The sequence below is a fragment of the Urtica dioica genome, chromosome 2 (genome assembly GCF_054948205.1).
Source record: "Urtica dioica subsp. dioica isolate 48M chromosome 2, U.dioica_male_clone48M_v1_H2, whole genome shotgun sequence".
Classification (NCBI taxonomy): domain Eukaryota; kingdom Viridiplantae; phylum Streptophyta; class Magnoliopsida; order Rosales; family Urticaceae; genus Urtica; species Urtica dioica.
This window is the reverse complement of record NC_142757.1, coordinates 46,415,937-46,427,307: the sequence shown is the minus strand read 5'-3', so window position 1 is coordinate 46,427,307 and position 11,371 is coordinate 46,415,937. Positions and strand designations below refer to the sequence as shown.

The 11,371-nt window shown below is 32.1% G+C and overlaps 1 protein-coding gene across 1 annotated transcript; it reads left to right on the top strand.

The window, feature by feature from the left end:
* The first annotated feature begins 5,724 nt into the window (after positions 1–5,724).
* On the top strand, positions 5,725–10,001 carry XTH30 (xyloglucan endotransglucosylase/hydrolase 30). Its single transcript, XM_089606758.1, has 4 exons — positions 5,725–6,238; positions 6,345–6,445; positions 6,796–7,004; positions 9,167–10,001. The coding sequence occupies exons 1-4, from the start codon at positions 6,067–6,069 to the stop codon at positions 9,672–9,674; spliced, it is 990 nt and encodes a 329-aa protein (XP_089462884.1). The 5' UTR covers positions 5,725–6,066; the 3' UTR covers positions 9,675–10,001.
* Positions 10,002–11,371: the final 1,370 nt, after the last annotated feature.

The following is an 11,371-nucleotide window of genomic DNA, read 5'->3' as shown; positions in this document are numbered from 1 at the left end:
AAAAAGATGACCCATCTCCATCTCAAATAGATGAAATAAATCAAGATTTTATAAACACAGTTTCTAAAATGTATTTTCACAAGTGGTCTGTTCAAATAAACCTTGTAATAAATTCAGATTTTCATTTAACCACCACTGCTCTAATTGACACCGGAGCAGATCAAAACTGTATTCAAGAAGGATTAATACCTACCAAATACTATGAAAAAACTAAAGAAAGATTAAGTGCTGCAAATAATACTAAACTGCAAATAAATTACAAATTATCAAAAGTAAAGATATGTAATCAAGGATTATGCTTTCATACTCAATTTATTTTAATGAAAAACCTTTCTTGTCCTCTAATTATAGGAACGCCTTTCATCACTTTAATTTATCCCTTTGAGGTAAATACAGAGGGATTAAAAACCTCTATATAAGGAAAAGAAATTATTTTCATATTTATCTATCCAATTCAAGAAAAACAAGTTAATCTATTAAAAGAAAATTGCATTCAACAAATTAATTTGATTTCCAAGAAAGAAAATCATATTACGTTTCTAAAACAAGAAGTTAATAATTTAAAAATAGAACAACAATTGTCTAATCCTAATGTTATAAAAAACATACAAGAAATAAAAAAAATTATTTATTTCAAATGTCTGTTCAACTATTCCTAATGCTTTTTGGACCCGCAAAAAACATATAGTTAGCCTTCCATACGAATCAAATTTTTGTGAAAAAGATATTCCAACTAAATCTCGCTCGATTCACATGAATCAAGAAATGGAAAAGATTTGTATTAAAGAAATAAATGATCTGAAATCTAAAGGACTCATTAGAGATTCAAAGTCTCCGTGGTCCTGTTCGGCCTTTTATGTTATGAATGCTGCGGAATTAGAAAGAGGAGTTCCAAGATTGGTAATCAATTACAGACCTCTCAATAAAGTTTTAAAATGGATAAGATATCCAATACCTAATAAAAGAGATCTTATTCAAAAACTTTATGATGCAAAAATTTTCTCAAAATTTGACATGAAATCAGGGTTTTGGCATATTCAAATAGATGAAAAAGATAGATATAAAACTGCTTTCAATACTCCTTTTGGGCATTATGAATGGAATGTGATGCCTTTTGGTTTAAAAAATGCTCCAAGTGAATTTCAAAATATTATGAATGATATTATTGCCCCTATTCAATATTTTGCTATTGTTTATATCGACGATGTTCTTATTTTCTATAACTCACTAGATCAACATACATCTTATCTCAAAAAAATTTATAACATCATAAAAAATAATGGATTAGCTGTTTCTGAAACAAAGATGAAACTTTTCCAGAAGCATATAAAATTTTTAGGTCATGACATTTATTTAGGAACTATAAAACCTATTTCTAGAGTCCTAGAGTTTACATCAAAATTCACAGATGAAATAAAAGATAAGAATCAATTACAAAGATTTTTGGGATGCTTAAATTATGTAGGAGATTTCTTCAAAGAACTTAGGATGATATGTCAACCCTTATTCCAAAGGCTTAAGAAAAACCCACAACTCTGGTCTGATTCTCATACTAAAATAGTCAAGCAAATAAAAGAAAAAATCAACTATCTTCCTTGTATATCGATACCTCATCCCTCAGCCTCTCTTATAGTCGAAACCGACGCCGCTGATAAAGGTTTTGGAGGCATACTCAAACAAAAATTTCATGGTCAAACACAAGAATCGTTAGTCCGATACTATTCTGGCTGCTGGAACAGTACTCAACAAAATTATTCTACTATAAAAAAGGAGCTATTAGCCATCGTTTTATGTATCAAAAAATTTGAAGATGATTTATATATGAAAAAGTTTTTACTAAGGATTGACTGCAAAGCAGCCAAAGATTTATTAAACAAAGATATAAAAAAATTTATTTCAAAACAAATTTTTGCTAGATGGCAAGCTCTATTAAGTAATTTTGATTTCGATATAGAACATATAAAAGGTAGTACTAATTCTCTTCCTGATTTTCTCTCACGAGAATTTTTACAGGGAAAAGAATAGAATCAATGTCTGACTCAAGAAAAGGAGACTCAAAAAAGAATGTTGTTCAAAAACATGCACCGGTCAAAATGACCAAACAATCTTATTCAAATACAGTTGCTATTCAAAATAAGTTCGACTTACTCAATGAATTTCCTACCATATCCAAGCCATCTTCTTCAAAGTCTCCTTCAACTTTGGTCCAAACTATCAAAAGTCCCCCTTCTATGTATTTCAACAAACCGGTCAGCCAAACTATTATTACCTTAGAACCTGAATTCGGAGATACTCAAAATGCTAATTTCCCAACTATCCTCAAAAGAGTCTTTCCTCATGATTGTCTCTTCATATCTAATCATCCCCTTAAAGATAGAAAATTCTTTGAACATATTCTCATAGATTCCAACTCTGTAGAAATTAACCATTGCTTCGATCCTCAAGATTCTCGTAAAATCAATTATTCAAAGTTAAAAATTCTTGAAGTTTTTATTCCTTCTAATTGGAATCAAAATATTTATACTCCCAAATATTTCTCTCATCCAGGAGCAGTAAAATCCTATAACTATCTAGATTACCAAAAAGCTTGGTTTAATGTTTTCTTCATTCGAGCCTTTTCTCATTCTTGGTTTATCCAGTTCTCAAAACAAGCTACCGAACCTTTTCCTTTATGGTTTCAAGAATGGTGGTCCTATTTTGGACTTGTCACCAATATCCTTCCTCCTCCAATTTTAGAGGGATTCAATCTTTTTTCTAAAAAAATTTCTTGTAATAATAAATTACTATCATTCTCTTCCAAGTTTGGAGTTCCATGGATACTTGCATGGACATTCCAAATTAATAATCAAGAAAATCATATTCCTTTATTAGTCAGACAATTAAGAGTCAATAGTGGTGGGATACCTTTAACGTCTCTCAAGCCAACTCGGAAGCCATTTCAAATTTTTTTTTTTTTATGCGAGATATGGAGCCAACCAACAAAGAGATGTGTCTGATGCAATGCTAATGTCTTCTAGCAATGATGTTGATCGGTTGTTCTAATTTTTTGGTCCTTTCACACTTACTCCTGAGAGTTTGGAAGCTTCATATCCTAGTTATGGTAAATGGTTTAGTTCTCGGCCAAAGTTAATAGTATTTCTTATGTTTTATATTTTGAAAAATTTAAGTTCATATATCATCAATATATGACTACGACCGTTATGGGTAGACTTTCATTACGATATGTTTTCGCATGATAACTTTGTATGAGCATTGCGTAATGCAGAACAACCAACCTCATACAATTCAACCACCACGACACTTTAGCTTCAAATGGTGATTTGTATGTGAAATTATAGACATTTTGTTTGAGTATGGTGTGAAGTGTGAGCTCTATTTAATACAGTGAACTTTATTTACTTTGGCTTGTTGTGAACGCGATTTTGCATGTTTTGTGATGCGAGTTCGATTATATGTGAGGTGGTGAACTCTATTTTTTCATCAGGTATGAATTGGACATTTTATAATAGGTATGTTTGTGTAAATATTTTTTTTTCAAAATTGTTTGTAAAATATTGCGGTTTACCTCCGCAGTAACGATAACTTGTAAACTTTGACACTTACCACAATACGCCACAAAATGTAAGCGATAAATCAGTAAAATTGAGATCACTAATGGTAAGTGGTAAGTTATTCCTTGGTTTGATTACTTTGACATTTATAGCTGTGAAGAACAATGTATGACAGCGTGATATTGAGTGGCTTTGGTGGAACAAAAAAAAAACTAAAATAATTAAATAATGAATCTTTCGAACCATCAACCATATCAATATCTCGTATTATTTTTATATTATTACCAATTTTTTTTTTAATAAAGGGCTCCTCAAAAGAATTTATTGGTAAAAGCCAAAAAGCTTAGATTACAAGAATATAGCGCAAAGGAAATTCAAAAACTTATACATGAAGAAGATGAAAAGTGGACCACAAACCATCATAAATATAACAAAATAACATGTGGGTTAACCGTCTATGCAGGTAACCAGTCATTATCAGATTACTACAAGAATCACGAGCGTAAATTTTAAAGTAACATGTAGTTCTATTTTAAAACCAATTGACAATAAGAGAAGTAACACATAACATTTTATAAGGAGCACAAGCGATACATCCTCAGTCGATGTGGGACTTCCTGATACATCTCCCTCACGTTTAGGATTGAACAACTGGTGCATGAAATTTGTAGAAACTGGTGGCTTAACATCGAGAATGAGTTTGGCTCTGATACCATTTTAAAGTATCATGAGGTTCCATCTTAAAACCAATTGGCAATAGGAGGAGTAACTCATGACCTTTATAAGGAGCACAAAAGTTACATCTCAAGTCGATGTGGGACTTCATGATAGGAAACGCCGGTTTTCTCTTTTTGCATATTGCGGTTATATGGGTCTTGCCCAACTAAGATCCACGCTCAAAGAAAATCATATTTTAGATCTGAGATTCATATATGAAGAAACTAACTACTCCGATTAAAGATCGGGCGGTATAAAAGCCAGATCTAATATGTCTAGATTTTTTAAACATAATCGAAAGAAAAAGAAAAAAATGAAGAAGAAAATAAAGATAAAAAATACCTTTTTATAAGTCCGAGAGTCTTTCGTTGGTCAAGATCATCAAAATCTTTGTGTCTCAGGGGAGGCGATGACACCGAAGATTTAAAGCTCAAATCTTGATTTTTTAAGAGAGAGCGTAGCAGGCTCAATTTTTTTTCTTTTCGAGAGAGCGGCCTCCTCCCAACCTAATTAATAAATCTAGTATTCCTAGTATTTACATTATTACCAATTTTAATTATTAAAGAATAGCGCAGCAATTTTATTTTCCTTCCTTGGGCCAGGTGTTGCAACAAAAAGTTATGTAGCAACATATGGAGCGACATCGTTTCTAAATTTTGAAAAGAATAAATATATTTTAAACAAATAAATATTTTATCAATTATTAATTTATTTGCATGAAGCTCCTCTTGCAGAAAAGAATTCAATATACCACCGATAAATCATACAAGTCCTCATCATTATACTTGTCATCATCTTTGCCTGACCTTTTTGTATTTTTGACTTATAGGATTCGGGCATTGTATATTTATATATGAATAGTAATCACAACTCAGATGCTACATACCTTCTCTATCTGCCGATTTATTATTGATTATGGAAAATTGATGAAGTAGAAAATTATAGATAATACATGGCTAACACAATTGATCGATCGTCATGAATTCAATAAGGAAAATGTTGACCGCAATCAATTTTCATACCAATTTCTTTAATACTGATTTATGTCACTATATATATGACGGGTATATTTTTTCATGGATATCTCTATGAACTTGTCATGGATTATAATTTAATACATTTGTTTCGTTATGCCGACTACTCATAAAAATTGTATGCATTAATATTATGTGTAATGCTAAATTTAATTTTCCAAAAGATTCCGAATTAAGACAATCCCCGACGTTTCCTTCTCATTTTATTTCACAATTTTAGTAAAAGAAAATCCACAACCCTATTCATAAAATCAAATCTTCGAAACCATCTCCAAATTTGAAGAAAATCTCAATAACTTAATTAAAGCGTGTCATTACAAGTCCCACCCATATAACTTTTTATTTTTGTTTACCAAAAGGGCAATATCGTACACCATCAAAATCTATCTTCACAAATCCAAAGCAGCCAAAAAGACTTTCCAATATAAACCAAAAAGAAAAAAAAAGAGGAAACAGAAAGAAGAAAAAAAAACAAGAAACCATTTAGACCAACACCACCATTCTCCAAATCTCTCTCTCTCTCTCTCTCTCTCTCTCTCTCTCTCTCTCTCTCTCTCTCTCATCCCATCGCATATATAATCATAAACACGTATATTCATACACATAATTACTTCCAGAGAAAGCAAAAAGAAACACGTATATACTTTCGATCACAGCCAGAAGAAGAAAAAAAAATATCAGTGGAAGCCAACATAAACGACGAGGAGGAGAATAACAAGAAAACAAGAATATAGCCGAAATAGATAATAATTAATAAAGAGGGTATGAAAATCGTAACGTTGGGTTTGTTGGTGGCTCTGGTGATTCCCGCCGTGGCGGCTTTCGACGTCGCCGCCGTGGCGTTCGACGACGGTTTCAGCCCTTTGTGGGGCCACTCAAACCTTGTTCGCTCTCCCGACGGAAACGCCGTTCGCCTCCTTCTCGATCGCTTCTCCGGTACGTCACCTATTTAATTCTATATATATAATCGACAATCATGTATATATATATATATACATATAAATATTATTTAATTTCTCGTGTATTTTAATTTATTAATTAGGGTCTGGGTTCATATCGTCGAGTCTATACAACCACGGATTCTTCAGCGCCAATATAAAATTGCCGTCGGATTACACCGCAGGGATTTGCGTTGCTTTCTACGTAAGTGATTCTTATTTCTTTATTTAGTTTTTAAATTTTATTTTAATGCATGCGATATTGAAATTGAATTAGAATTAATAAAAAAAAAAATTATAGTTAAATGGATGAAAGAGATGTCATGTCATTCACAGGTTTTAACTATCTATTAGGGGGTTTTTCGATTATCTTAATTCGCTCCTATATTTGATGGGAAAGCAAACGTTTTCGTTGGTTAATCTTCGTTACCTTTTCTGAACCGTTAATTTCTCTCACGAGACACCAAAATTAATAATTATTAATTAGTACCATCTTCCTCTTCTTTTTCTTCTTCAACAATTATAATAAATACTATTATTATTATTATATTTTAGACATCAAACGGAGACGTGTTTGAGAAGACACACGACGAGTTGGACTTTGAGTTTTTGGGGAACGTGGAAGGAAAACCATGGCGATTTCAAACGAATCTGTACGGAAATGGAAGTACGAGTCGCGGAAGAGAAGAGAGATATCGGCTCTGGTTCGATCCCACTAAAGATTTCCATCGCTACAGCATTCTTTGGACGCACCACAATATCATGTAAGCCAATTTCCTTTCTTTAAGTTGACATTCATGGCATTAGTGTCTCCGTGACTGCCGTATTTATTTTAAATTGTATAAAGTATAATACGAATGGACTTAGTTGCAGTGCACCCACTTGAAAAAAGTTTAGAAATTAAATGCAGGCAATTAAAAAGGTTCATAATATATATTGTAAAAAAAAGATTGTAAATTTGTCTTAAATACTTTTTTCAGATAAATTGCGTAATACAATAAAATTTATCTAAAAAATTTAAGGATGCGCGTGCTCAAAAGCTAAGAAAAAAAATGTATATTTGATTTTGTATTTGAAAAAAGCTTTTTAAGTATTTTGTGTGTTCGATTGATATTACTAATTTGAGAGAGCGTTTTTCGGTAATCAATTATTCTTTGTAACGTGGTATGCTTTTTACTTACTTTTGTCGTCCATTTGTTTGACCTCACGAGAGAGAGAGAGAGAGAGAGAGAGAGAGAGAGAGAGAGAGAGAGAGAGAGAGAGAGAGAGAGAGAGAGAGAGAGAGAGAGAGAGAGAGAAATTGAGCATTTTCCGTGTGCGATGTTCCCACTTTTCCACAAGTGCATAAAGTTGAAAAAATATATATACGTAACTTGATGATTATAAGTAATGGGCTGTGTTTTATTTTCAAAGAAAGAAAAGAAGATGAAATAGTACTTTCGGTTTGATTTCTTGTCTTGTGAACCTCCTTTTTTATTTTAGTTTTTGGTCGGGTATGGCATACGTTATATGATTGGATAGTATCTGGCAAATATTCTATTTCTTTGTGGTTAGAGTTTGTCTAGCTAGTTTTTACACTTGATTTTTGATAGGAATAGGATATGCTAACTTTGAGTAACATAGCCTTTTTTTTTTCTTTTTTTCCCTTTACCTTTTCAATATGTAGATATATTTATTTTCTTATTTGAATTTTTTAAGTTGAGTTTACCATAATTTTAATTTGAGATAATAACAAAAATAGAGACGCCATAATTTTTTTTATGTTCAATTTTTCTCTCTTATTTTTATTACCAATTTAAAATTTCCTAAAAATATGAAAACAAATTAAATAAAACGGTTTACTCATAAATTAGAAATTTAAGTGAATTCAAGTGGAGGATTTTGGACCACATATACAACTTAGCTAATAGAAAGGGAAAGCTATGGTACGAGTTCATGGGATTTGGTTTATAAGACATGTGAATTATCCATATTGTAGTAACTTTTAACCCTTTTAGAAAATAAAAAAAAAAACAAAATTAAAGCATGTCAAGTGCATTCTTTTCTCATTAAATTAAAAGGAATACAAAAATTTATAATAAGGTCAGAAATAATTGAAAGAAACGCTTTTATCACATTACTTACATTGATGTATAACATCCTTTTACTTCAAAGGATTTGAGGAGCTATTCTCATCCAATCATATATACGTGGCAGCTGCCAAAGTTTTCCCACCAAACTCATAATCATTTCAATTTATTTTCTATTTATGATTCCCTATGATCCAAATTTAATTTTTAGCTTTCTTTTGGCAGCTGGCACACACTTGATTACTACCTAATCATTAATATATAATTATTTTCAAAACAATATTCATTTTTCTATATACGATTTGTGCAGCTTATCTAGAATCCCTATAGGTGATAGTACTAAAAATGCCAAACTAATTAAGATATTTATAAACTATAATATGAAATGAATTGTCTGCTTGTTTCCCCTTAAAACCCTTTTGTCTGTATATTTCAATTATGTTGAGAGCAGAGCCAAATTCATTGTTGCAACGTCAACATTTCTTATGGGGAGAGTCTTTTCCATATTTTTTTAATTTTTAAATTTTGCAATATTCTTAATCTTTATAATTTCTGTAGTCACGTTTCGTCAATGAATTATCAGTTTCATAATAAATAAAATTAATTCAATCTCGTTATTCTCTGTCCCATTAACTTTATTAACATCATTTTGCTATATACATATATTTTTGTATGGTAGTCGATATTCAAACTAAAGTGTTAGATTGTCTTCAAAATCTCCTGTTTTTTAGGGTTGAATTGAGAAGCATGCGCTCTCTATTCACATGCATCACTATTTATTGACTGTTTATGCATGGAACTCAAAAACAAACTTCACATGCAATATTAAATGTAATTTTTTTTATGATGACAATCAGATTTTACATTGACGAAGTCCCAATCAGAGAGATAGTGAAAAGCAAGGAAATGGGCAGCGATTTCCCATCAAAGCCAATGTCCCTCTACGCCACGATTTGGGACGCAAGCAATTGGGCCACAAACGGAGGCAAGTACAAAGTCAACTACAAATTCTCGCCATTCGTCGCCGAGTTCAAGGACCTCGTCCTCCAAGGCTGCCCCGAGAGCCCGATCCAAGTGGGGCCCGCGGAGGTCCCCAATTGCGGGCCCGCCATCGAGTCCGAGGACTTTGCCTCTCTCACCCCTTCCCGCCGGGCCGCGATGGGCCGGTTTCGGCGGCGCTTCATGTACTATTCGTATTGCTACGATACTCTTCGCTATCCGGTCCCATTGCCCGAGTGTGTGATCGTTCCCGAGGAGAAGAGGCTCTTCAAGGAGACGGGTCGGCTCAAATTCGGGAGTAGTCACCGCTCGAGGCGGGCCCGGGCCCGCGCCGCGGCCCTTGCGGAAAGGACTTTGGATTTTTGAGTGGGGGGGTAGGGTTGTAAGGAATAAGTTGTGTTGGGGTGGATTTGGAAATATGGAAAATATATATGTAGTTGGGAGATGGTATATGGTAGTGAATAAATGGTATTATTTATTTAAAAAAAAAATATTGGCTTGGTTTGATATCACGTATAGTAGTTTGAGGAGTGTATATAATATATTGAAAGATCATAGACGACGACAATTTTATTTGTTAATAATATTAAATAATCGGTTTATTATTGTAGTGATGAATTCAAGATGTTTTGTAATTTCGTTATGATATAAAGAATTACAAGTTGAAATTATATTTTGACATGAATATTTTTTCTGGATAATATTATTTTTTTACATTGTCGACAATATACAAAAGACTTCCACAGACAGTGAAGGTTTGTCTTCGAATCTCTCTCAAGTCTCAACTACTAATATGTGTCAAGTAGATAATGTTAGAATTGTGTCCTTGCCATTCTGTTCATTTTGGCATTTTCGCTCCTTATTACTAATAATTAATAATGCTGTGTATCATATATAGTTGACCTTTGTTCTATTAGCTCTACAATTTGTAATTTTGTATCCCTAATTTGAGTGTCAGATCCCATGGTTGGTCAAATATGTAATTAAACTTAATTACTATGGCCAATGGGTCATATACCATATCCCAGTAGGTATTAAGTCGATTCCGTTAGTTTAATCAACAATTTTATTCATTAACTAGACTTTTCTTTTCAGTTGACTATAACTTTTTAGTGGATTATTTTAATTGGTGATTTCTTTTGTTGGTTACATCAATTAGAATTTAGACGCGCAACTAATATTGTTCATAATTGACACTAAGCACATACAAATGAACAGATGAGCATTGAACAACTATGAATGTGAATGAAGCCAAAGACACGCCACAATATGTGTTCGGTTATATTGGCTAATCAGTTTTAATTACTAAGAAAGCGACAATTTGGTGATTTTATTGTTAGTTCGAAGATTTAGATCAATCAGCTATACGTACTAATTATGTTGAACTTATCCTTTGATTTTTATTTTATTATTATTATTCCAGCCATGTATACATCATTTATGCACAACAAATTATGCAAATAATTGAGGAATAAGCAATAGCCACGTTATTTTTTTAATTAATAAAAGAACTGTTTTAGGTTTATCCGGAGTAATAATATCACTTATTCTTTATTCGTTTCCATGGATTTATTTATTTATTTATTTATTATATATATATATACATATATATATATATATATATATATATATATATATACACTTGGTCATGACTCGTGTAGCATATGATACTATAGATGGATTTAGTTCAAAGTGACTGATTATTGAGAGAAATTTTGAGGAACTCCCGGACGAAAATATGAATTGAATTATCATTATAAACTGATTAATATACATGATTAATCACTAGAGACTAATGTAACTAACGGTGTATTTTATATTAAAAACCACTAACTAATCACAAGCTGAGTTAGGTTCGTATAGCTGTCGCCTGTAGGCAAATGAATTAGTTGAAAACTGGCTCTTTCTTTTCTTTTTCAGATCGCTGTATATTTTCATTTAAGAGATAATATGAACTTGAATTTCACGGGATAATTAAAATTGATTGGCGTATAATACACGATATGACCAACTAAAATGATAATTAATATTGAACTAATACGCTTTGTTTGTTCACAGCTAAT